Source organism: Rousettus aegyptiacus, unplaced genomic scaffold (assembly GCF_014176215.1).
Source record: "Rousettus aegyptiacus isolate mRouAeg1 unplaced genomic scaffold, mRouAeg1.p scaffold_m13_p_6, whole genome shotgun sequence".
Taxonomy (NCBI): domain Eukaryota; kingdom Metazoa; phylum Chordata; class Mammalia; order Chiroptera; family Pteropodidae; genus Rousettus; species Rousettus aegyptiacus.
The window spans coordinates 113,726,199-113,738,895 of NW_023416309.1; the positions used below are offsets into that span (position 1 = coordinate 113,726,199).

The 12,697-nt window shown below is 53.9% G+C and overlaps 1 protein-coding gene across 5 annotated transcripts in view; it reads right to left on the minus strand.

The window, feature by feature from the left end:
* The window catches only part of TBC1D16 (TBC1 domain family member 16), a 63,320-nt gene that overhangs the window by 12,976 nt on the left and 37,647 nt on the right, over positions 1 to 12,697 (minus strand). For 4 of the 5 annotated variants that reach the window (XM_036222652.1, XM_036222653.1, XM_036222651.1 and 1 more), the window contains exons 4-5: positions 1,455 to 1,649; positions 453 to 600 (exon numbers count right to left, since the gene is read on the minus strand). In XM_036222652.1, the coding sequence (XP_036078545.1) occupies positions 453 to 600; positions 1,455 to 1,649 (343 nt within the window). The remainder of the gene's footprint in view (positions 1 to 452; positions 601 to 1,454; positions 1,650 to 12,697) is intronic. The other variant, XM_016143279.2, reaches the window with a different exon arrangement.

Here is a 12,697-nt window from a genome sequence, read left to right on the forward strand (position 1 = left end):
CAAAGGTTGTTCAATGTAGGGGGGAAAAAACGCCATCTACTGTAATAAGGGAGCCAGCAGGAGGCTCGGTGGGGAGGAAGGGAATTTTAAAGTCAGCCCGCTTCTAATAAGCACATACAGTATCTTAAACAGATAATTAAAGAGCTCTTATTACATTTGTATGTAGATTGAGCAAAATATGGCAGGAAGCCTTGTCAAAACATGATTTTTCAAGTGCAGAGCACTGACTTTACAAGAAGCCCCGGGCACATGCTTCAAACCCAAAGTTGCTGTCCTGTCAGCCCGGAGCCACCATGGTGTCACCCCGCGGGGCCCTGGGCGCAGGAGGAGAGAGGTGTGCCTGGGAGTCCCGGACCCCTGACGGAGGAGCGGCAGGGGGAGGGCGTCAGCAGCCAGGTGTCTCCCGGGGCGCCTGCCCCCACCCCGACCCCAGGCACCCCCTCCCCCGCTACCTGGTCCCTGAGGTGCGTCTCGGCGCAGTACTTCCACTGCTGAAACGCGTCGGCCAGCTTGTCCAGGCCGCCGTGGTGGAAGTGGAACACCTTGTACTGGCTCTCCCGGCTGGCCACCACCAGCTGGCCGCTAGTGCAGGCCTCGTCGCTGAGCGGCCATCGCAGGGGCGAGAGAGAGGGGGCGAATATGCACACACGGGTTTTTATTTCCAAGCATAATCATGGGTCTCAGAGGCAGGAAACAGGAAGTCCCTGTGGAGTTTGGCTGCTGGGCGGGGGGCGGGGGGCAGAATTATGCCCCCCGCCCCATTGAAGCCATCACCCCCATTGCTGAAGAAGGCAAAGAGCCCCCTCCTGGGGAGGCTGGGAAGTGGGAATGTCCTTGCTCTCTCCAGCGGAGACACGCCTGCCTGCGTGGGCTTCTGTCCTCACCCCCGCCTGCCAGGCCTCATGGTCCCCTCTGTCCAGGAGAGTCTGGGGTGGAGGCCGTTCATGGAGTCAGAATTTGAATCCAGATGAGGAGGCTCCCAGAGAACCGCGGTGGGGGCCTTCCTCCAGCAGGCGTGGTGGCTCTCTGGGAGGGGCACCCCAGGCCGTCACAACCCAACTATCAGGCCACGTGCTCGGACTCAGCGGCCACTCTGTAAAATGCTGGAAAGTGGCTCTGGGTCTGGCATCCCCTCCTGTCATATGTGACAGACATGCCTGCTTCCTCCAGGCAGGCCTTAGGGCAGCGCCCTCCCGTGGCGGGGCCCCCCTGCCTTCCAGGAGAACACACCTGACCGTGCTGCTGTGCAGCTGCTCTGTCCCCCATGAGAGAAAGGGCGTCCCCCTCCAGGAGGCCTGGCCACCACCGCCCTGAAGGCAGAGGGAAGAGCTTGGGAGCCCCCTGGCCCGCTTGCTGTGGGGCAGCATCGTGGGGGCCGCCGACAAGGACGTGCGTGCGGCTGGGCAGACACCGCCCCGGGCCAGCCTCCAGGAAGCCGCGACAGCCGCTCTCACCTGAAGAAGAGGCGCAGGGAGCGCATGTGTCCCAGGTCCACGCGGAACACGCCGCAGATCTGCTCCAGGGCGCGTGCGCGCTGCGGCTCGTCCCAGCGCGGCGTCTGCAGGAGGCCACTGCTGTCCGGGAACCGCAGGTGGGCGTCGGCGCTGGAGGGGGACCTGGGGAGTGGGCGGGGTACTGGCCACACGTCTCTGTCCGGGCAGAGCATGGGGGAAGACACGTACACACGCGTGCCGGGCTTAGGCACATGTTCACGGACACGCCGAGCACGCATGCGCGTAGCAGGTTCCCCAGAAACCCACGAATGCATGAGCGAGCCAGGAACGGATGAACCCATCACGAGTCACGCCCAGTGACGTTTTCTCGTGGATAAGGAGACATTTTCGCAATCGAATTCTATTCCACTTCATAACGACAGACAAGGTTGCGCTGACCAGCCTGCGCCATGTGACCTTGGGTGAGTCCCCAAGCCTTCCTGAGCTTCCTCGTTTGCAGCATGAAGAGAATAACGAGGCCTTTGTGCAGAATGAAGGGCCTCGGGGGCTCGGCGCCGGCCTCCCAGGCCCTGGGGGACCTGTCCTGACCATTTCAGACAGCGCGGGCGTTCCGTGGGCGTTCAGACTGGGTCCCTACGTTCCTGGAAAAACATTGGTTCAGTCTGCGATTCAGGAAGGGAGCACTTGGGTCACTGCAGGCAGCGCGGGCCTGGCCCCGGGCTGGCCGCCCCTCGCGGCTGCTAGTGCCTCCTCCATGGTCATGCACGGCATTAGCGCCCGCATTGCACAGAAGAGGACCCGAGGCCCAGAGGGGTCGCCTGACTTGCCTGAGGTCACACAGCTGGCAGGTGGCGGAGCTGGGATTCGAACCTGGTACATTCCACTGCCTCTAAGCGTGAAGTTCGGCATTACACCCCCTTTACTTTTTTAAAAAAAAAAAAATTCATGAATTTGTTTGGAACTCCAGTCACAAACATTTTGCTATCTGGACTCTGCCACACCACAGGTTAAATGCCGTCTCTTGGGATTTTAATAGTCACATCTAGCAAATGCTCTCGCTAAAAGGTACTCAGATTAAGGCGAACATTGGCCTCGGGCTGCGACCCCAGCCTCTGACAGGGGTGTAGCTGCCATTCCTCTTTCAGCCCAGGACACGTGTTGGGGTGCGCCCCCAGCACCTCTTCCCCAGTGGGCCCCGGGGCTCCGCGTGAAGCTCCTTTGGATGGTTCGAGCGCCGTCCTGTGACTGGGAACTTCCTCGAAGACAAAGATTGCTTTTTTAGGACCTTCGCTGCTTCTGGAACAATCGAGCCCGGTGTGCGAGCCACAGTGGCTTTCTTTCCTACCTAAAGAAGTGGCTGGAGCGGACCTCCCATCTCTGTGGGGCACCTGTGCTCTCTGCGGAAACAGACTCAGGTGAAAAGAGAGGGCCAGAGGGCAGGGGAGGCAGGTCAGCTGCACCACTGTGGGCCCCCAAAAACCGAAGGGCTCTCCGTCTTCCCGCGTAGACCCCGCTGGGCCCTAACTGTACTATGCAGTCGGCATTTGCAAAACGGGGCCAGTGGCAGGTCTGAAGATAACGCCCCCCTGCCCCCCACCACTGTTCACATGTTTCATACTCCGCTTACGGCGAGTGGGCAGCAGCCAGGAGGGTGTGGGCTCGGCACGTCTCCCCCACCGGCCAGCCCACCCCCGGCTTACCTCCAAACCCAGGTGGAGAGGGGCCACCTAACACTGGCATTACTTCCAGGCTCCATTGTCCCCACCGCCACTCCACACGCACCCAGCACCACCCTCCAAAACCTGCGTGCCCTTCCCAACACGCTGCATCTGCTCGCCCCGGGGGGAGGCCAGGGTTTCTGGAAACCGGGTCCAGGGTGGACACGCCCTGAGAGTCCTAGGCGGAGGCCCCTGCTCTGTGCCGTGGCTGGGAGGACCGGCCCCAGAGAGAGACAGGGCCCGCCACGCACTGTCCCGCAGCACGCTGCCTGCCTCCGGGCAGAAGTCTGCTCGAGCCCTTTCTAACTCATCAGGGGGAAATTATTTACATTAATTAATTGATTGATGAATTAATTCACGACACTGTGCATGGGACCTACAGCTGGGGCTCCACGGGTTGGAAGTGGAGCAAAGTCGATGGAAGCCTCGGTCCTTTGTTACTCAGGGCCTGTCGCAGCGGATGGCCGTACGGTCACCTAGGTCACCTAGTGGCATCTGTTTCCCCCTCAAGACCGGTGCCACGAGTCTTGGTAGCTTAGTGTCCCCAGGTCCCAGCACAAGCCTGGCACGGAACGCGAAGGCATTTAAAACTGATGCCTGGGGTGAAAACGCAGAGCGTCTGGGAACCTTAGAGTCATTGAAAAATAATTGTGAGGAAGCACGAGCTCAGCGAAACTGAAATACCTACAGCTTTACCTTTTTATCTTTTTACACATGTAGAGCGATCTGGTTTTAAGACTATTCATCTGTGCTGTGTATAATTTGGTTTATTCATAAAATCACTAGGTGCAGCGCACTAAAGTTGAAGGATGGTTTGTTTAGGTAATAACACCCAATATTTACCTACAAAACATTTTTGTAGGTAAAGCTAGAGGATGCTAAACTTAAGAAATGTGGCGTTTCTGACTTTTTGTCCTTTTCTGAGGATCTTCGAAATGCAAAGACAGAAATGACAAGGAGCCAGCATCACCTCAGCAGAACCCGCGAGCGAGGTCTTCCTCCACCTAGTCGCCGAGGTTGGCAGTCATTTTAAAAATTACAAAATCTAGTGTAGGAAAGAGTTTGGGGACACAGACATGTTCACACAGCCAAGGGGCCTCGCACCGGTTAAATTTCTCTGAATGACGACTTGGAAATAGGATGCAAAAGGCTTAGAAACGTTTATACATTTTGACCTTTTACTTTCATTTCTAGATATCGATCCTGAGAAAATAGCCAGAGAGGCCCATGGAAAAAGTATATACATGAATCGATGCAGAAAATGCGCTGATGAAGATCTAACGCTCGTTCGCAATAAAAGCTGCCAGCGAATGAGGACTAGAAGGAAGCCCCCTCGAACCGATAACGGGCACCCCGAACATTCTACAGTTGTTGACATCGGTCAAGGCGAGACACGGACCCGCGTCCCCCCTAAGTCAGGATGCGTGAGTGGGCCGCTCCCGCCACGGCTGCGTAAGGCTCTAGCCTCTGGATACAGCAGGAAAGGAGATCAAACGCATCGCAATTGGGAAAAAAGAAGGAAAGCTCTTCCTCTGTGCAGATGAGGTGAGTGTTTATGTGAAAAATCCGTGGATTTTACAAAACAACTATTAGAACTAATAGGCGAATTGAGCAAGATTGTAGGATGCAAGGTTAATGTGGAAAAATCAATTATATTCTTAAAGACGGGTGACAGATAATTGGAAAAGGTAACAAATAGAAAATTTCACTTATAGCAGCCAAAAGAAATACCCTACATAAGATATTTGGAAATAAGTTTAACAAATGACATTCAAGATTTTTACCCTGAAAAACACAACACCTTGCTGAGAGAAACGAAACGGAACCTAAACGGAGAGAGAGGCCGTGTCCGCGGACCGCGGCCCTCGGGCAGGGTCGCGGTGCAGCCTCGCCAGATGTACCCAGACGGTCATCACGATGCCCGTCGAAATTCCAGCAGGACGCTTTGCGGGGTAAAAACTGACATGCTGACTCCAAAGTTCATATGGAAAAGACCTAGAACAACAAAGCAATTACAAAAAAAAAAAAAAAAAAAAAAAGAGAGAGAGAGAGAAAGTTGGAGGACTGATCTGAGTTTGAGACTTACAGACCTGTGGTGAAAAGGTGCACTTAAGTCAATGGAGGAGAATGGAAGACTCCAGAAAAAGGTAAATATGAGCAATCGACTATTGACAAAGATCCACTGGAGAAAGGATCGTTTTTCACAAATGGTGTTATATTGACTTGATGTCTGTATGAAGAAATAAATTAACATCGACCCCTTCCTCGTGTTATACGCAAAAAATTAACTCAAAATGGACCACAGATTTAGATGTGATACTTAAAACTATAACACTTCTAAGGGAATCCATAACAGAAAAACTTTTGTGAACGTAGAATTAGCCGATGGTTTCTTAGAACACAAAAAGCACAAACCATAAGAGAAATAATGAATTAAGTGGAAAATTAAAGACCCTTTTCTTCAAAATACACCATTAAGGGAAACGAAAATGCAAGCCATGGGAGAAAATATTCCCGACACCTACATTCAATCAGAGACTATCCAGAATGTGTCCGAGGGACTCTCACACCCCAGGAGCACGGCTAGACAAGGCGTTCTTAGGCACGACACTGAAAGCCAGATTCATAGAGAAAAAACCTGATGAATTTGACTTCATTAAAACGGAAAACTTCTGCTCTTTGAAAGACACAGTTAAGAAAATAAGACAAGCCACAGACTGGAAAAAGGTATTTTTGCAAAATACACATTTGATAAAGGAATTTTATCCAGAATGTATAAAGAACCCTCGTAACTCAATTATAAGGAAACAAACAACACAACTAAAAATCGGCAAAAGAGTTGAAAAGACACCTCGCCCAACAAGGTGGCAAATAAGCACATGGTAGCATCGATCATGAGAAAAACGTAACTAGAAACCACAACGGGATGTAAAGAAACGCAATGTGATACACTACACAACCTGTGAGAACGACCGAAACGAGCTGCCGCACACGGGCAGCGCAGAGCGCAGCGGGACGCGGAGCGACCGGTCTCGGGCGTCGCCGGCGGGGCCGTAACCCGAACGCCGCTTCGGGAGGAGGTTTGGCGGTGCCCAATAAAGTCAGACGTCCCACTGCCAGTTACTGATCCAAGAGAAATGAAAAGTGTTCACACGAAAAGCGGCGGGTGCACGGTTATAGCAGTTGTATTCACGATTGCGGAAACAAGCATCGACAAACGTCGTCCGGCTGGTGAATGGATAGAGAAACAGGTCCGTCCCCACGATGGGATACGACTCGGCGACGCAGAGGAGAAGGCCACGGGTTCACGCAACAGAACGCGTGGATCTCGAATGCCTTAGGGTAAGCGCAAGCAGCCAGACGCAAACAGCTGCACGGGCGAGGATACGCAGGGTCATTTGGGAGCCGGGAAATGCAGATTTAAAGCACAGTGAGCTGATGCTGTGCACCTGTTAGAATGGCTAAAATTAAAAAGACCGATCACACCGAGTGCTGGTGCAGACAGTGGCGGGGCGGCGGGGGGCGAGGGGGCCTGGAGCTCTCCATGCTGCCGGTGGGAATGTAAATGATCAAACCACTTTGGAAAATGGTGTGGCAGTTTTTTAAAAGGTAAACACACACCTGCTCTATGACCCCCCCATCCTACTCTTGGGTATTTACCAAGAGAAATAAAAGCCTATGTCCACATACAAGATTTTTACACAAACGTTTGCAGCGGCGTTATTTGTAATAGCTAAAGGCTGAAAATGACCCAGTGGTCATTGGCGGATGAATGGATAGATAAATTGTGGGCTATCCACACAATGGAATAAAAACGAATGAACAATTGTTACACACGCGGATGTGGACACGTCACCAAATCGTCATGCGGCGTGTGGAGAGTCCGGGCAAAAACAAAGACTTTATACTGTGCGATTCTGTTTATACGAAAGTCAAGAAAGGGCGAACTAATCTGCAGTGACAGGAAGCAGAGAAGTCATTTTGAGGGGAGGGGTTGGGGGAGGGAAGGATTACAAAGGGATACGGGGAACTGTTTGGGGACGATGGCTTCGCTCATTACCTCGATGGCTTCACCGGGGTCTATATACACAGTTCATTGCACCTCAAATATACTTCGGCGAAGTTGTAAAAAATCCCAATATGCAACCCACTATTATTATTAAATTGCTAACAATGGGGCAATATTTTAACATCGTGACAATCTATGTGCTACCATGCCATTAAGCTATCATAAAACATTTTACAAAAGTATAAATTTACCAAAAAACGAGCTCACACCATGATGCTGAATTGGAGAAAGTAGGATGTAAAACTGTACGAAACGTGATGTCGATATAATTTTACATAGGATGTAGTATCATATTTTATAATAAATATGTCACATTATTATGCCCAAATCATAATAATGATCATCTTTAGATGGCATGATTATAGTTCATTTTTATCTTGTGCTTTATTTTATAAATTTTCTAAAAGGAATAACGTATCATCTTGATCGTCAGAAACAGTAAGTTCATTTTCTAGACACATATCTTTTTTTTTTTTAAAACAAGCCTGTGTTTGTTTTTATGTTGCAAAACCAATAAGGCTAATTTTTTTTTTTTTTTTTTAAAAAGGAAAAGGTAAGGTAAAAACAGCCAGTAATCCTCATGTCTGCCACTTAGCGGAGGCGGCTCCTATGCCGGGAGCTCTGCTGATTGCTTTAAAACCTTTCACATCCCAGCCCTGTGAGGGACACATTGTCATCCCCATTTTGCAGTCAGGAGACTGAGGTCAGGAACATTGTTCCCGTTTCACAGACAGTGAACGGCAGGGCAGGGCTGGACAGCCAGACGTGGCTGGTCCACAGCTCAGGCTCCCGGCTCCCACGGCGTGTGACGTCCAGAGACAACGACAATAACTTAAGAGACCGAAAATCTGCCCCAGGCTCCTGGCTCAGAAAGTGTCCGTGGTCAGACTTCGTCTCCCGGCCCCAATTTTCAGCCCGGCACGTACTTGGCTCCACAGATTGCTTCCGCTCGTCATTGCTGCTTCCGCCTGCATCAGCTTCCTGTTGCCGCCGTAGCAGGTTACCGCACCGCGTGGCTTGACACGGGAGACACTTGCTCTCTCCCAGGTCCGGAGACCAGAGCTCTGAAATCCAGCTGCAGGCAGGGCAGGGCTCGCTCCGAAGGTCCAGGCGGGTCCTGCCGGCCTCCGTCCAGCTTCTGGGGGCCACTGGCCATCCTCGGCTCATTTCCATGTAAGGTCGCACACTGCGGTTCCAGGTGGGCACGAATTCCCGGGACATTTCTGAACCTAGTATGCCCTTCTACACGTCCTCACCATCTCCTTGGCAAACGGAACAGCTCCTTTCCTTCCCGCCCAGGAGGCCCCCTCCCCGGGCACGGGTCCCCTGGGTCCCGCCCTCTGGGCTGCCCACTCCGCCTCTCCCTCTGCCCATCCTTTCCCCCTCCGAGGCCCTGCCGCAACACCCCTCTCTCTGCGTTGCGTTCCCTCGATCCTTCGACAGGGCCCTACGCAGAGTGTCTGCCACATAGCAGGTAGCCGATGTGTGATGATTTTTCTTCATTTCTTGGAAATTCCTCAGCAACATATCATTCTCCTTTGTGCGTTTCGCTTTTGACTTTGTTCAAAGTCACTTGCTGTTGCCCACATTGAAGACATCACAAGAACCTAAAATTCTAGGCCTTCATGAATATCCCTGTGAACGCAGACACAAAATTCTCAGCAAAATACCAGCAAGCCAAACCCAACAACATATAAAAAGGATTGTGAGTCATGACCAAATGGGGTTTATGCCAGGAATGCAAGGGTGGTTCAACATATCAAGATCAATCAGTGTAACGCAGCAGATTCATGGAATAAAAGACGAAAACCGCATAATCATCTGAACAGCAGCAGAAAAAAAAATTTGACAAAAATCCAACACCTTTTCACGATGCGAACACTTTCCAAACCGAAAATAGAAGGGAACTTCCTCAAACGGACACCGGGCATCTTGGGAAAGCCCACAGCTGACGTCACACTCAGTGGCAAAGGACCGAAACGTCCTTCCCTGAGATCGGGAGCAAAGCAAGATGTCCCCTTCCCCACTTCTGTTCACCGTGGTGCTGGAGGACCTACCCAGGGCAGCTGGGCACGAAAGGAAAGAAAAGGAGCCCAGGCTGGAAAGGAAGTAAAACCATCTCTGTTTGCAGGTGACATAATCTCGCCTATAGAATTTCCTTCCGAACTCATAGCCACACATAAGAAACGTATTATAACTAATATATGGATTCAGAAAAGTTGCAGCATATAAAGTCAATATACAGAAATGAAGTGCTTTTCTATGCACTAGCAATGAACAATCCAAAAAACAAAATTAAGGAAACAATTCCATTTAACGCACACACACACACAAGAAACTATGAAAACATTATTGAAGCAAATTAGAGGAGACCTTAATAAATGGAAAGTCACTCGTGTTCATGGATCGGAAGACTTAACATTGTTAAGATGTCAATACCCTTCCCCAAATCGATCCATAGATTGAACACAATCCCTATCAAAATCCTAGCTGCATTTTTTGCAGGTATTGACAAGCCGATTCTAAAATACGAAAATGCGAAGGGCCCAGAACAGCCAAAACAATATTGGGGAAAAAAAAAAAAAGAACAAAGCTGAATTTCAAGACTTCAATTTCCAAGCTCATTACGAGGCGACAGCACTCAAGACTGTGGGTGCTGCCTCCGGAGAGAGGCATCGATCAGAGGAATAGAAACGAGAGTCCAGAAATGCGTTCACGGCGCGCGGTTTGCACGATGATGCGAATGTGCTCAACACCACTGAGCTGTACGCTCACGATGGTCGAGACGGTGGATTTTACATTCTGTTTTATAATAATAATAATAATAATACCCAACGGCTTACTCGGTTTTCTCCAGCCCAAAGTATGTTTCCTCTTTGTTCCTGTTTCACGCTGGATCGACTGCCGGGCTGGCCAGCTCAGTGACCCATGAGACGGCCACCAGCAGGAATGGATGGGGGTCGCTGCAGAGACCTGGCAAAGTATCGGTGTCTCAGGAGGACAGTGGCCTCGGAGGGGGGGTGCTCTCTCAGTCACAAGGTCCCACATCCTGCACCCTCGCAGCTTCTGCCAGCTCCCAGGCTTTTCTGAGTTGTTTTTTCCTGCGAAGCTAACTAACTGGTCCGCACGCAGGTCAGCCTGTGGTCCTGACCTCACTAAGTGCACCTTGCCCTGCAAAGCCGAGAGGATGGGAGAAAAGACAAACCAACGTGCGCAGAGCAGCCGAGGCTCCAAAGGTTGTGCAGGGTCCTTACTGCACGGCCCGCACCCACTTTTCAGATGTGGAGACTGAGCCCCAGAGAGGTCCAACCCTGGCCGGAGGCCGCATTGCGCCACAGACGGGACACTAAGCCATCCTTTCGCAGCAGGGAACGCATCTCTATCTGGTATCGCGTTCCACGCGTGAGGCTTTGTCTCACCCAGAACTTCCAAACGCCGGCGGACGGACGAGCAGCCGCCGGAAAATATGGGAAGAAGCGTCTGGAAGAGGAAAGGATACGGGAGACAGAGGCGCATGCGCATGTGTGTGAGTGTTTAAATACCTGAAGCGAATGGGCGCCTCAGGCATGTGTGGGGTGCGCCCACCCCCCAGCCGCAGGCAGGCCCAGCAGGAAGCCCCCCTCTGCTGGCGTGAAGCCAGGAAGAGCTGGCCCCTCATCCAGCCTGTGTGGTCCCCACCTGCGTCTGCGGGGCCTCGGCGTCTTCGTCTGGAAGACGGGTGATGGCAGGGGACGTGTGTGGGCGCCGGGCTGAGGGCACAGACCCTCTTGCCAGGGGCGGCTTGCTGGTCTGGCAACTGTCCTTGGCTCCTGGCCAGGCAGTCGGGGCAGGGCATCCTGGGCCTTCCAACTCGCCCCAGCCCTGGGCCTTGGCACGTGGGTCACCTCCCCTGCCCGGCTCTGGCTGAGCGCTGGGTGAGCGAGGGGTGGGGAGGTCGTGGGACTTTAGGGAGAGACTGTCGGGTCCCATGCTCCCTGCACCCTGGCCCAGCGGGGCCTGGGTTGAGCGGGGCTACACGAGGGAGGAGAGGTCGGGCGGGGAGGGTCTGGCGTGAAGCCACTGCCCCCCACGTCTGCGTCTCTGACTCCACCGACAGAGATTCCCACCTTCCTTGACCGTCAGCGCCCTCGCCCAGGCCTTTCCCGCATCCTCGCCAGCCCCCGACACATGCCGTCGCCCCCTCCCCCGCGCCCCCCGCACCCCCCGCAGGGATGGTGCCTGAGCCGGCTTTGTACCCTCGCCCCACGAGGGACGATGACAAAAGAAGTCACTCTCCGCAGCTTAATTTCGCCGCCCGTGAAGTGGAGGTGACAGTGGCTGCACTCTGATCCCTGAGAGTCATCAGGCTCTCGAATTCCAGCAGTTTCTAAACTGCGCACTAAGCGGACGGGTCCAAGCGGCCGCGGTGGCGGACACCACGCAGGCGCGTCGGCTCAGTCGCCCTGCGGGGCTGGACTCCGCCGGGTTCCCGCTGACCGCAGAGGCCGGGCGCTCGCTGGGGCTGAGCGCCCGGGCACGGTCAATCAATGTCACCTGCCGAGTGGTCGGCAGAGCGGCGAACCTGGGCGGTGACGGCCACTTCTCCTGCCGCCGTGGGGCTTTTACAGCTCTCCGGGACCTCGGAGGGCGGCGATCCGGGCAGAGCCCGTTATTCCAGCCCCTAAAACCCGCGGCGGCCGAGCTGGGGAGTGTCACCGGCTCACACCTGAGGCCCGCCTGGCTTTGCCATCCAGGGGGAGGCGCGGCCGCGGGCGGGGACAGACGGGCAGAGCAGGGCAGAGCAGGGCGTGATCACAGACAGCGTGCGTGGGGTCTGCCCACACCCCAGCCGCTGGGGCGCCCAGAGCCGCCCAGCCGGGGGCCAGTGCGTCGCTGAGGGCGCGCGACCCCACGGGAGCACGCAGCGCTAACGACCAGAGGTGCAGGCCTCGGGACGCAGAGGCCGGGCGCAGCGCTCGAGTTTATCACCAAGGCCACCAAGGCAAGGTGACCGGGCCGCCCCCACGCCCCCGCCCCCCGGGGCCGGCGCTGGGCGGCGGGGAGCCCGGGCGGGGGAGGGGCGGACGCATCATCCTCCGCCGGCTGCTTTTATTTCCATTTTTTTCTGAGTCGAAAAGAACAACATGGTCAGATTTCTAAGCAAAATTAACAGCAATTTTATTTAAACAGCCCAAACGCTTTCACGAGTCCCCGAGCTTCCCAGCGCCAGACGCCTTCGCGGTTGCTCGGCAGGTACCTGGGCCGCGGGGCTCCCGCCGCCTGCGATTACGCAGCGCCCTGCGTTAGGGGCTGAGACCCCGATGGCGGAATCGTTCGTTCTGCCTTTTCCCTGAGGGCATTTGCTGCCGCGCTTGGCGGCTGAGGGAGGCTGGGCACGTCTAATAAATAAGGGGAAATAAGTCACAGCGCGTGCAGCCCGGAGGCCAGGCTGAGCTGCTCCGGGACCGGCTTCTGAG